This window comes from Enhydra lutris, unplaced genomic scaffold (assembly GCF_002288905.1).
Source record: "Enhydra lutris kenyoni isolate GAN:26980312 unplaced genomic scaffold, ASM228890v2 scaffoldscaffold17, whole genome shotgun sequence".
Lineage (NCBI taxonomy): Eukaryota > Metazoa > Chordata > Mammalia > Carnivora > Mustelidae > Enhydra > Enhydra lutris.
This window is the reverse complement of record NW_019154101.1, coordinates 32,731,340-32,744,767: the sequence shown is the minus strand read 5'-3', so window position 1 is coordinate 32,744,767 and position 13,428 is coordinate 32,731,340. Positions and strand designations below refer to the sequence as shown.

General features: G+C 41.3%; 1 protein-coding gene across 2 annotated transcripts in view; it reads right to left on the bottom strand.

Annotated features, from left to right (window-relative positions):
- Positions 1-2,050: 2,050 nt before the first annotated feature.
- The window catches only part of LOC111147619 (hdc homolog, cell cycle regulator), a 45,392-nt gene continuing 34,014 nt past the window's right edge, over positions 2,051-13,428 (bottom strand). For both annotated transcript variants that reach the window (XM_022503789.1, XM_022503788.1), the window contains 2 exons: positions 9,441-9,595; positions 2,051-5,698 (listed from right to left, as the gene is read on the bottom strand). In XM_022503789.1, coding sequence (XP_022359497.1) covers positions 5,534-5,698; positions 9,441-9,595 — 320 coding nt within the window. In that variant the 3' untranslated portion in view covers positions 2,051-5,533. The remainder of the gene's footprint in view (positions 5,699-9,440; positions 9,596-13,428) is intronic.

Genomic DNA, 13,428 nt, shown 5'->3' with positions numbered 1-13,428 from the left:
TGCGGAGACCAAGGCTATCAAATCTGACAGCTGGACATGTTGGAATCAAACAACTCAAAGTCAGATCCCAAAGTGAATAAAATGGTGAATTCTTAGTGCAGACTGTTAAAATGTCACCTTATACCCTCAAGCAATGCTCAAATAAAAGGGAACACATGTCAAGAAATTAGTGCACAAAAAATGAGGCAAAAGACACAATTACTGATTTCAAATATTATTTTTCCCTTTTATAAAAGTGTTCCTCTTTGGTTTTTTCTTCTAAAAAGAAGGGATGCTTTCAAAAGTACGTGTCACCCTTATACAACGGCTCAGGGAAAACGCTCAGAATTACTGCCATTTTAGCACCTGTCTGGCTAAAACGAGGGCTATACCTTTTACATCTACTGTCTTGTGAAAATAAGCCCAAAGTTATCTCTCACCTGTAAGCAAAGTACCCATCCATTGATATTATTTGGAGGGCTAGGAGAAGGAACCCAGATTTAATATTCTCAGCCATTAACTACGTGAATTTATTATATAGATTTAAATTCTCTAAGCCTCCATTTCTCTCTAAAATAAGTACAAAAGTGATGCAATTTAACAAACATATATTATTGTGAATACAACTGAAAACATAACCCTTGTGCTAAATTCTGGCATCTCTAAATTCTAGACTTTTATGGCTATGGGTTTTTACTCTTATGTTTATGAGACATGTGACTAGATAGCTCTAAACTTGATTTTAAGATATGATCTAAATTTTTGATCTTGTGTATCAGAACCACTTGGCATAGTATCCCTCACCAGAAAATGATGAAATGATGTAATGGCGGCAGATTCTATTCGCTGAGCACTGACAAATGTAAACAGTGTCGTCCTACTGAATTCCATCTAAGTACTTTGTTAATTTTTATTTTGCCACCCCTGAGGCATAGCAATACTAGATGGAGCTTGTATGAAGTCATTACCACAGTGCTACAGGCTGCCATTACAGGAAAAAATATTCCTTGAAAAAAATCATTTAAAATAGTAACTATCTTCAAAGGTATTTCATATTCATTAAGTAAGGTTTATCCCAACTATGGCCAGCTAGCAAAACATGGAAAGAACACAAACTCAAGGCAAGCTTTTTTTTCTCCCAAAATTTACCTCTTCACTCAAGAAAACCGCCTGCATAATTAGGAATTTAATTGCTGCTAGATTTAAGTGAAAACAATATAAGCTGGATTTAAAGAAATGGAAACCACTACAAACAAACAAGATTCTTCTCCCATTAAACTTAATTCCTGTCAATCACTGCTTAACTTCGTTTCCTCTTTCTGCTCTGCCACAGTTAAGAACTGTATTTTTCTTACAACTGCAAAGGAATTTTGTTGAGTAAATTACACTAGCAGAAACCATAAGATCCCGAGTCCTTATGGCTTCAAGTAAAATAAAATTTACGCCTGAGAGGTCTGCAGTAAGTGGGAAGACAAGCCTTTGAATCCACTGGCGGACTGGAGACGCGGCCCTCACCCACATTTCCACCTCTTCTCCTGTGTTCCAGTGTTTTTGTGGATTTCAATTCACTAGCTGAGAGTGACAGTGGAAATGAAAGGGACAATGAGATTTAAAAGCTAAAACATACCTGACCACGGTGCAAAGTCACAAGAGGTTTAATCACAACTCAGTTTTCATTTTCTTAAAATGAAGCAGCATATGATCAAGTCTTCTCATTATAAAAATTGTTACAGGCCTGGGAACCCCAGAAAAATCTGTAGACTAGGACTGTCTGCCCATTCAATAGAGCTCCCTATAACCAGAACAATGAACTTTGGACCATCTATATGGAAGTAACTCTGTTCTACAGAAGGCTTACTGTATTGCGAAGGTAGGCTGCAGGCGACCCGCCGCCATCGAACAGCATAAAGAGGCTGCGGTTCCCATGACCGGCAGCAGTGACCGAGAACGGACTGTGCTCAAACCCCAGAAAGGCTTCCCCATTATCTATTCTGATCAAATAGGCCCAAGCTCCAAAACCCTGAAGCCCAGACAAAAAAATAAAGTGACACTCCGAAGAGAGAGAACAACGTTAGCTTCTGAGATTTTATTATTTTTAATACATACATTTCACAAACAGAAACCTTCAAACACCACACACAATTCCGTAACCAAATGTTTCAGTTTTATCCACATTCTTTAACTATTTACACTGTCTTCCCTCAACAAAAGTGCAATCCAAGACATCTTGACAAGAAATCTTTAGGACAAGAATATATTTTTGAGCTGGTTTTAACGATGCCCATCCGTTACGTTTTCTTTCAATTACCTGGAGTAATAATGAAGTCAAAGGACACAGAGATGAGCTGGGTTAGGCAGCAGCCTATTAAAGGAACCAAAACACTGAACAGGAGCACTTTCTCCTCAAGTCCTCCCAAACAACCAACTGAAACTGCGCAAGAGCTGCAACCAGGAGACCAAAGCGGAGAAGCCACGCGAAGGTCCTGACCCGGGCGCAGGAGAACCAACTGTACGTGAGGCCTTGGTCTTAGGGGACAAAACACAAAATTTCAGCAAATTAGTCTTCATGGTCTACTAAGTTATGCATCAGCCTGTTAGTTTTAGTATTTAAACACCTAATAATATTCCTTCCTGATGAGTTAATCTCCCCCCAAAAGCAATGAAAATACTTTTTACTCGGAAAATAAACTTCTTCTGCAAAACCTGGAAATTAAAGACCAGGGAGAGCTCTGGCTTAGTTTGAATGGAATACTTCATCCCACCGCCCAATTTCATGGCCAATGTCTATCTTTTAATCAAGCAGTTGATAAACTCGGTATCATCACTTGCTTCATGTGCAACCAGAAGAGAATGGAGAACTGAGTCAGCCTAAAGAGAATCAATAAAGTCATCAGAAATGGTTCTCACTGAACTGAAGCAGGTAAAATTTTATTTGTTCCAGGTACAGAACTCTTAAAAAAATAAATGATTTTTTAAAAAGAAGTTAGAACAGGTGAAAAAAATCACTTTGAAATTATTAGTCACTTATGAGTGTTTCATTTTATTGAACACTGTCTATCAGAAAAACAGAAAAATGGGTCTCTTGGGTGACTAATATCCTTTAATATCCAAACCACAACAAAATAGTCATCTTTTTTGACATACTCCAATTTCCACTGATGTATTCAGAGCAAAGTACTTTGAGAAAACCTGGTGAAAATACTAAGGATAGCAGATTTCCAAAATAAGATTTATTCTCCACATTGTTGCATACTCATTATATTTCATTCTCAAATAAACCAGATTTTCTGCTTTAGAAGAGAATGTGATGCCTTAACGGCAAACAATATTCTCCTGTAGGGAGAATCATCCTATAGAGATGATACCTATCCCTCTCCTTTTTCAGAACTGCAGCATCCACAGAATCCTAACTTTGTGGTCCAAATAAAGGCCAAAAGCAAATTTTATCCAATTACAGGGAAAACTCCTCCTATTTATTTTTTGGAGAGTACAAACCAACGGAAGAAGAAAATACTGAATGCATCAGACACCACATTCACAGCAGTTTTAGACCAAGGGGCTTGTGAACATGATTTATACATAAACTTTAAGATCCAGAACAATAATAATAAACAGGTTTCTCTATAAAATTTTAGGTGCATTAAAAAACAGCATTACAAATATTTTATTATCCGTTTGAAATTCAGAACTGAAACTCAAATATTATCTCAAGACACGAGAAACCTACGAATTTTTATACTTGGGTACATGAGAGAATCAGTGGGGCACCAGTTAACTCACAAATACAGCTCTGTGTGTTAAGGACACATCTGCAAGGGCTCTGTCCTATAGGCCTTTTTCAGGCCAATATCGATTTGCTGCTTCGTAGAGGCACTGAGCATTTCCCCCCACTGTGAAATATTTTTCAGACCATCAAACACCAAATGAGAGGCAATACACCGAATTACAATCATCCAAACTGAAAGATAAGAACATTAGCTGATATACTGGTTCTTCAATGCTCTGTTGTTTCAAAAAAAAACATCAAATATTTCATACAGTAGAACTGAAACTTGCTTGCAGTAATACCTAAAAACTTCTCAGAGGAAAAACAGCTGTTCTTCTGAGGAAAAAAAAAAAAAAAAAAAGGTATAAACCACATGAGTAATACAAACTGTTCACATCACCCCAAATTTGGCTACCCAGAAAACAGATGTATTTTCAGCTTTCTATTAGCATATATGTGTACAATACTTGAAATTACCAAATCCATTTTTGAGAAATCATATTCCAATTCCAATTCTATGATGGTATAGGGTGTCAGTCTATTTAAATCATCAAGCTCTAATTACAAAAGGCTGTATTTTGGAAAGCCCAATGCTCTGACTAATCAAGTTATACAAATTATCATCTTGTTTCACTAATGGTGAAGTATCATGGAGAGCTTCAGAATGATCTGTTTTCAAAATACTGTTATATATTACAGTCCGTGGTTTTGAGAAATGAAAACACACTTTTAAAAAGAAATATTAAAATTATTATTCCTTTCCTCATATCCTCACAAAGCAATTTTTTCCTTTCCTTCTTGGGGTCAAACCTATGATTTGGGAAGCTCAGCATTAAATGGGTAAAATGTGGCCATAACAATTTTGTGGAAGAAAAAGCATAGTGATGATGGTTCTGAATTTCACCAGTTAGGGTCTCTGGCTGTGAGATTTACCTGTGAGAAGAATCTGACATCAAATGGCACTTGGACAGTGCAACCTACATAAATCAGTACCACCCAAATCATGTCATTCATGGGTTCTCCTTAAGAGCTCATCTGACCAACTTCAAAGACACAATTCCAAAGACAGGGTCCCGCCTGATCTTGCCCCCTTGAGTCCATGTGCATCACTTCCAAATTCATTCAGTATGTTCTCTCTGTTACAGGTCAGTTTACCTAAAAGCATTTGCAACACCACCAGTTTTCCTATGTCTTATAATTTGGATATAATTTTCAGTGTGAAAACTGCCTGCCTAATCACAGAGGTGACAGAAACACCACTTGTGTCTGCTTTCCAATGATCTGCAGGTCAGTGTGCTGGCACAACACTGAGCCAAGACAGAGTAGTGCGCTCCCAGCGCTCCAGGCACAGACTTACAGTCACTGTCCCATGTTCTTCTCAAGGCCCAGAGCAGGATCTTAAAAGTGGGTCTTTAGACAGTTAACATTTTAATAAGAGTTTCTTTCCAACTCCCACCAGGCTTTTAGTTGATAATCCCATAATCCCTTTAACTAAATCCACCCTATCCTCCCCACCACCTTAAAAGCTGTCCCAGAGACTCTTAGTGATAGTGAACCTCTACCCCAGACTGACGGGATTATCCATTTGGGCTCCAGTCAGGACCACAGACCAACACTCAGGAGTCAAGAGAGGGCAAGGGGCCAAACCCATTTTAGTGGCACACATACACAAAGGAACTCTCCTTTAAATTAGAAAAGAAAGTCATGTCACAGAATGTTTCCCTATAAAAGATATGTAATAAAGAAATAAAAGTCAATAAAATAGCTATTCCTAAAGCAAAGCTTTCATCAATAAGCTTCGAGAACTTTGAAGGAGGAAAATGGCTTCACGAAATGGTAGTCCAGGTTCCCACAGTGTGGACACTGCTGGACGTTGCTGTACTCGGAGAAGTACTGCATCCCTATCCGCACGTCGATCACGGGCTTCCCGCAGTGCTTACAGTTCAGGCGGGCCTGCGGGCGAAACACAGACACGTCAGCCACCTCGCCCTTCCCTCCGCCTCACCATGCTGTCACCGCCACCCACACCAAAACGCAACACCATGAGGTCTGAGGAACTGCTCCGGAGTTTAGCTGGGCATCTGTCTCTCTTGTTAGCAAACGCAGGGGAGGCAGAGCGGAAGATACACATTCACACATTCATCACCCGTCAGACAGACTCACTCCTCATTTCCCTCTGACCTGCGGCACCCTGAGCACTTTCACCTACTGGCAGGAGCAAAATTCCCAACCCGCAGGGCCTGAACTGCTCCAAGGAGGCTCCCCTAACAACAGGACACCCCTCCCCCTGGACTGTAAGAAGAGGCTGAAGCTGACTCCCCTCATTCAAAGCCTCATGAAACTTCATGGACTGGGCTGAGTTTATTTTAAAAATTCGTACACATTTTCGCATTCTGCTCCTTACTACACTTGTTTCCTTTGATGTAAAAATAAAATTTCCCGAAAATACTCCAGCAAAATTAACAATCCAGGAAGAAGTGCTCTGTGGATCCTGAGGCTTCGGGAAACCACCGCACACTAGATCTTCCTTTGTGCCTGGGTCTCTAACAGCACAAGACTAGAACCTTTTAGCGCAAGGTCCAAGAACTTAAAGGAATAACCAGAAACGATAGATACAACAGTCTCTCAATTTAGATACATTCCAGAAATGTAATAAAAAGTATAATCTCATTTTGTCCTCAACATACTCATGGGAGTTACGTGGTGGTCTGTGAATTTAGATGAAGACACAGGCACAGACTCATAGCAACATGCCCAAGGCCACATAGTTAGGAAGCAGAAAGGCTGAGGACTGGACCAAAGAAGCTTATTCCAGAGCCCACATTCTTAGTTATGATGCTAACAACCTTTCTGTGGCTAAGATAAATTCCCTTTTAGCTGACTAATCGCTCTGAACAACAAATTAAATTCTGGGGGACGCCTGGGTGGCTCAGTTGGTTAAGCAGCTGCCTTCGGCTCAGGTCATGATCCCAGGGTCCTGGGATCGAGTCCCACATCAGGCTCCTTGCTCGGCAGGGAGCCTGCTTCTCCCTCTGCCTCTGCCTGACACTCTGTCTGCCTGTGCTCCCACATGCTCTCTCTCTCTCTCTCTCTAACAAATAAATAAAATCTTAAAAAAAAAAAAAAGTGAAATTCTGGGCAAACCTCTCTCTTTAATCATTCTCTTTAATCTGTTATTCCTTTCTTTTTTTTTTTTTTTTAAGATTTTATTTATTTATTTATTTGACAGGCAGAGATCACAAGCAGGCAGAGAGGCAGGCAGAGAGAGAGAGAGAGGGAAGCAGCCTCCCTGCTGAGCAGAGAACCCAATGCGGGACTCGATCCCAGGACCCCGAGATCATGACCTGAGCTGAAGGCTGTGGCTTAACCCACTGAGCCACCCAGGCGCCCCTGTTATTCCTTTCAAATAATTAACCATTAAGCTTCTTTTCGGCTCAAAGTCTTAGTAGAAGACCTTCCTGGATTCCTTAATAGCGTCTAACATTTACACCTTCCCAGTGAATGCACAGTTGCCCTTGAACAACATGGGTTGAACTGCACAGGTCCACTTATGAGCAGCTTTTTAAAAATGAATACAGTACAGGACTATAAATGTATTTTCTTTTTCTTATTATTTTCTTTATAACGTTTTCTTTCCTTTGCTTTATTGTAAGGATACAGTATAAAATACTTACACAAAATACGTGTCAATCAACCATTCATGTTATCAGTAAGGCTTCTGGTCAACAGCAGGCTGTTTGTATTTAAGCGTTTGGGGAGTTAAAAGTTACAGGCAGATTTTTGACCGCACATGGGGTCAGTACCCCTACCCCACATGTTGTTCAAGAGTGAACTGTAGTTAACTGAAACTTTTTTTTTTAAAAAGCCGAAGAGTAATCAAACATTGTTTTCCACTTTTAGTTCAAGGCCAGAAAATAGAGGTCTGGGCTCACATTGTTTTAAGGAATAAATACATAGTAAATACCAACAGGCTGGCTATGGCAGGATGCCATTCTGCTCTCCTCCCTAAAGATAAGGACATAATCCCACTGCCTCTCAGTGGTATAGCAGAAAGAGGAGCAGACAGGGAGTCAGAGGTTTTAGCATGGCTGTGCCACATTTGTAAAGACCCCCACTGCGTGTGGAAAACAAGGAGGCTAACCTAGCTCTCCCACGTCCTTTTTAGCACCAATGAACGGCCCCAAACTCTTTTCCTTCCTTACTTCTTTAAAAGAGAACCCTCTCTTGTGTGTGTCAACGAGAGGAGCCACTTCCTTCTGTTTCTCTCATCCAAGAGCTGGCACTGTAGCACAGTTGAGTACTACAAAATGCTACAGGGCGCAGCTAAAAAGACTTTGAAATCTCATTTCCAAGGCTAATGGAATTTTGAAATGGAAATGTGGTCAATATATTAGAATAGCATACGAGAAAAGTCAGCCCTGTCTGGAATCAAACGACAGGCTATGGATGGCCATTTAGGTCTCTCCTGACCATAGCTCTCTTTTGAGAACACTAGTATAGACAAAGTATGGCTGAAGCACCCGCTCGGCCAACCTTTTCCTTCAACCTGCACAGCTTATCACAGGATATTCTTTTTTTAAAAATCACACCATAGTGCTGAAGATACAAAGGTATGTAGTAACTAATGAAGTGCTTAATAGTTATTTGTATTAAAGCCAGGCTTGGAGACTAAAGAGCAAAGTAAAATTCTCTCCCACCCATGAACATGAAGGAATTCTAAAACAAGGTTCTCTTTTCCTCCAAGCACTTGGAAATGAACCAAGATACTTCCAAGGATTTTGTTTTGCCTCCTGTGTTTCCATGAACTTATTTAATGTGTTTTCCCGGACTACTACCTCCCTTTCCTCTGGTGACAGCTAAACTTTGGTAAATGCTTCCTCTCAGCAATGTTTTAAGGATTACAAACATTTCATGATAGCCTCCAACACAGTAGAAGAAGGCAGTCCCTGTGTAACTGTGCTACCCCACAGAAAGGAAGCAAAAAGAAAATGCTGTCCACCAAAGAAAGTAAAAGTTTCTGCTTCCTTTTAAATGACTTCTTCTTGGGGCATCTGGGTGGCTCACTGGGTTAAAGCCTCTGCCTTCGGCTCAGGTCATGATCTCAGGGTCCTGGGATCCAGCCCAGCGTCGGGCTCCCTGCTGAGCAGGGAGCCTGCTTCCCTTCCTCTCTCTCTGCCTGCCTCTCTGCCTACTTGTGATCTCTGTCTGTCAAATAAATAAAATCATAATAAATAAATAAATAAATAAATAAATAAATGACTTTTTCTTATTAGAACCTAAGTATATGTTAGTCACACAAAACAAGAAAATACAAGCGACAGGAACCACTTAGCATCCCAGCATGCAGACACAACCTCAGGCTTATAGGTTAGCAGATCCCTTTCTGTAGTCACTTTTTATAAATAGAAGCATACTGTTACACCATTTTATAAACTACCTTTTTTACTTAATACCCTAAAAATATTTCCCATTAATTATATATTATTCTACAATACCCCCAATTCTACAATACCCTCGTCACACCATGGTAAATTAGCCATCATTCCTGGACTCGGGGATGAGGTGGTAGAGCCACTCGAGCTATCTTCCTAGCCCTCCCCTGAACGAACGATGGTGCGGCTCTATCTCCTCTGCATTCGCCAGGGGACAGAAGCCGGAGTTCACGCGCAGCTCGCTCTGGGGGGTTGATACCAACCTGACAGCATGGAGAGGCAGCCAGGATGTCGTAGGTGTACATGGTGCCCAGCTGGTGCCAGCTGCCGTCCCACCGCGACTTACACTTGATGCAGATGATCTTGTGGACCCCTTCCAGGCAGTCCACGCACACCGCGTACAGGTGCATGAGCCTCCCTGTGCACAGAAGACACAGTGCTGAGAATGGCCATCATCGGGGCTAAAACACTGGCTGATCTATCAATTATAAGCAAACATGTTACCATGCAGAGAAAATAAGTAGCAAAATAGGTCATATTCAGCCTATATCCCCAAGTTGTCCTTTTAGAATAATGATGAATTACAACTGTCAATGGGACACATACTTCAAAGTTGTATCTTTATTAAATAGTGCTTCAATTCACTTTTCTAAAAAGTACTGCCAGGTTTACAATATGGACATCCAAATTCAAATGACCAAGCCACAAATCCTACAAACTAACTAATGGTCATGCAGGACTCTCAGCTCAGAAGCCTGTGTGTGTCACAGAGCCTGAACCAACAACACCGGTCTGCAGCCACGGGCTTTCATCCACTGACAAGTCCCACCATAGGAAAGTCAACAGTCTGTCTTGGTACTGGTGGCCCAGAATTATCCCACAGCCACAACTACTGTGTTAACTGTCCCTGTCTCCAAAACTGTTCAGCCTCACCATATTTAATTTAGAAACCAGGATCATATCTAACTTGTAAGTGGTTATTTAAATGGAGTACAATGTCTTATTATCTACTGGGCTCTTAAGAGAAACAACCCCATTTCTCCATCATTTGTTAACATCAAATGCTTGCAAAGGAAAAGAGGTCACCCTTGTTTGCATGGAAAGGTTTAGGATTCAAGTCATTAGGAAAGATTGGGCATGTCCAGGATCCACCTAGACGGTGTACAATAGCAACATTGCTGCTCTCTACATAGGCATCAGGGAGCGCCACAGTGCTGAACACTACACTCAGAACACGTACTCCTTCAGAATGCGCCGCTCCTTGCCAGGCGCCAAACCATGGCTCTTCACCTTTCTATGGTTAGGACCAGCCTGCTCCTTACCCTCTGGAAAGAGGTAAATAGTACTTACAGGGTAACTTTCCATTCCATTTGCTTACAAGGCTCTTTCTTCCTCCTCAATAGTGGGAACCATGTTCTCTCTCTCTCTCTCTCTCTCTCACACACACACACACACACTCTTATTTCTCAGGTCTATCTAATCTTCACCTTTTTCCAACCATTCTCTGAAAGGTACCCTTCACACGTGGTCCTGGGCTCTGTCGTACTCTCTTCCTTTTCTTTCTCTTCTCTCCCTATTCAAGAGTTGCTCCAATCTTAAGATCTGAACCACACCTGTTATAAAATAAGCTCCCCAGTTTTCATCCCAGATGCTTATTTCTAACAGTGCTTGCTAGATAGACATCTCCACCCAAAGTCCCAACACCCCTTCAAGCCCAACACACACCAATGCCCTCATCTTCCTTCCCCTAAGACAGGTCTCCTTCACAGTGTTCTCCAATCCCGTCCATGACAGCATCCTTTATTCACTCTAGAGCCAAAGTGAGCCAACCAGGATGCAGCTTCATCCTCTAGAGGAAAGTTATCCCCAAAGCCACAATTTTTTCTTTAAAACAACCTCTTGTGGATATTCCTACCTTTCAGTTCCCACTGTCATCACCCAGCAATCTCTTATCACCTGCCATCTAGGTAGGAGATTTAAGTTCCACCTCTCTGGAGAAAGGTTCCCCCCATCCTTTCAAACAACTTCCCTGCCCCCAGGTGATCATCTGCTCTAAAGAAAAAAAAAAAAAAAATTAGACTCTTCAGTTCTTAAAGAACATGACAAAGCCCTTACTGTGGCTTGAAAGGACACCCATAATCCGTTCTCCCCACCTACCCTACTCATTTTCCACTGGAGAACCTCCACTCTCACCAATCTCTTCTCCCCAGTTCTGTTTCAACTTTTCTTTTTTTTTTAAAAACCACCATTCCCTTGCTCAGATTGCCTCTGTCCTATCAACAAAGGCCTTACACAGCCAGACCCTCTTGTTATCAAAATCCCATCCACCTTCTGATATCTGCCTTCACATTGCCTCCTTTAACTACCCAGGCCAAAGTGGCCTCTTCCTCTTTGGAAATTACAGGATGCTTAAAGTACATCATACCCAGGTGTTACTCATTCCATAGATGGTGGTAAAGTTAGGCCTGGTGAAGGTAGTTCCATTTTTTTTTTAATTTTATTTATTTATTTTGACAGAGAGAGATCACAAGTGGGCAGAGAGGCAGGCAGAGAGAGAAGGGGAAGCAGGCTCCCTGCTGAGCAGAGAGCCCGATGTGGGGCCCAATCCCAGGACCTTGAGACCATGACCTGAGCTGAAGGCAGAGGCTTTAACCCACTGAGCCACCCAGGTGCCCCAGTAGTTCCATTTTTGTAAGAGTATCTTACATCCTCAGATTATAAACTGATGGAAGGCAAGGATTGATAGCACCCAGCCCAGGCATGGAATACATAAATTTGATTCACTGATGTAAGTGAAAAGAATCCGTCATCACAGATAGAATAAGAACAACAGTCCTCTCGTTTATGCTGAACCCCTGTACTCTCCTTTCATCTTCACAGAGAATATTTCCAGTCTTAAAGTGAAAGTAGTTTCCACCTACTTCCCTCGAAAATTAACCCCAACCAGTATAAAGAACAAGAAACAAAACACAAGCTCCATCTTCTGGGAAACTGAGATACCTGCAAACCTGAACCAAAACAGGAGGTCACAAAATCGGATGAAGAATTTTAAATGACTTAGCTCTGAAACTGGACACAAGCAGTGGAATGAGGCGCCCAAAGGGAAACAGTGGGAGTAGACAAGTAACCAAACATTCTATGCAACTTCTTCCATCAAGAAGTAGTCTATTTAATAATCATCTCCTAAATCTGGGCTAGCCTTACAACTTATTTTGAAAACCACAATGTGATGGAAGTGATGATACTCGGTTCCAAGCTTACGCCTCTTGAGAGAGCAGGCCCCACCTTCTCACCCGCTGAATGCAGGAAAAAGCCCAGTCTAGCCCACTGGAAGATAAAAGACCACACCAAACCGGGATAAGCCATTCATTCCAGCAGAGGGCCCCTGCCAGGCCGGCCAGTCAGCCAACTGTCAGACATGTGTCAGGGGTCATCTGAACCAACCAACCCACAGAACTGTGAGAAATCATAAATCATCCCCGGTTTCAAACACTAAGTTCTGGATCAATTTGATTTTAACAAAGGCTAAAGGGCTAAAAGGTTAGGTGAAATTTTAGAAAAGGAATGAGACCACTCCCCTCAACCTCACTTCTTCTTTCCTGGTGAGGAAACAGTTAAAATAGGAACCTGCATCCATGAAACAAGAACAAGATGCTATTAAAAAGTGCTCTTGGAAAGTATAATTTATGTGTTTATAGAACAGAAAATCTTGAATTCAGTAAAAATCCTGACATATAAAGCCAAAGAAATCTTCCAAAAGGCAGGATAAAGAGAAAGATAAGCAATGGGATGTGTAAGGTCTCCCTCTATCTTTAAAAAAAAAAAAAAAAAAGATTAAACTTAAGAGGTCCAATATCTGACTAACAGTTCCACAGCTGTATTTGAAAATGAAAGAGGAAATGATCAGAGAAAGAAATCAGAAGAAAATCTCCCCAAACTGAAGACATGAGTTTACACAGCCAAAAATCCAAGAAAGCACACTGCACAATGAATGGGGGTGGAGAGGAAGACCTGTGTCATGGTGAAACTTCAGAACACTAGGGATAAAGAGAAAATCTTAAAACCTCAGGGGATCAGAGGAGAGAGCAAAGGGACAGCAATAAAATATTGACTTCTCAACACTGACACCGGAAGACCAGATATAGTGAAGAAATAAATGCCTTCAAAATCCTAAGGGGAAAATATTTGTAACTTGGAAGACTCTACCCAACCAAATAGCAATCAAGTGTGAAGACAGAATCAAGACATTAC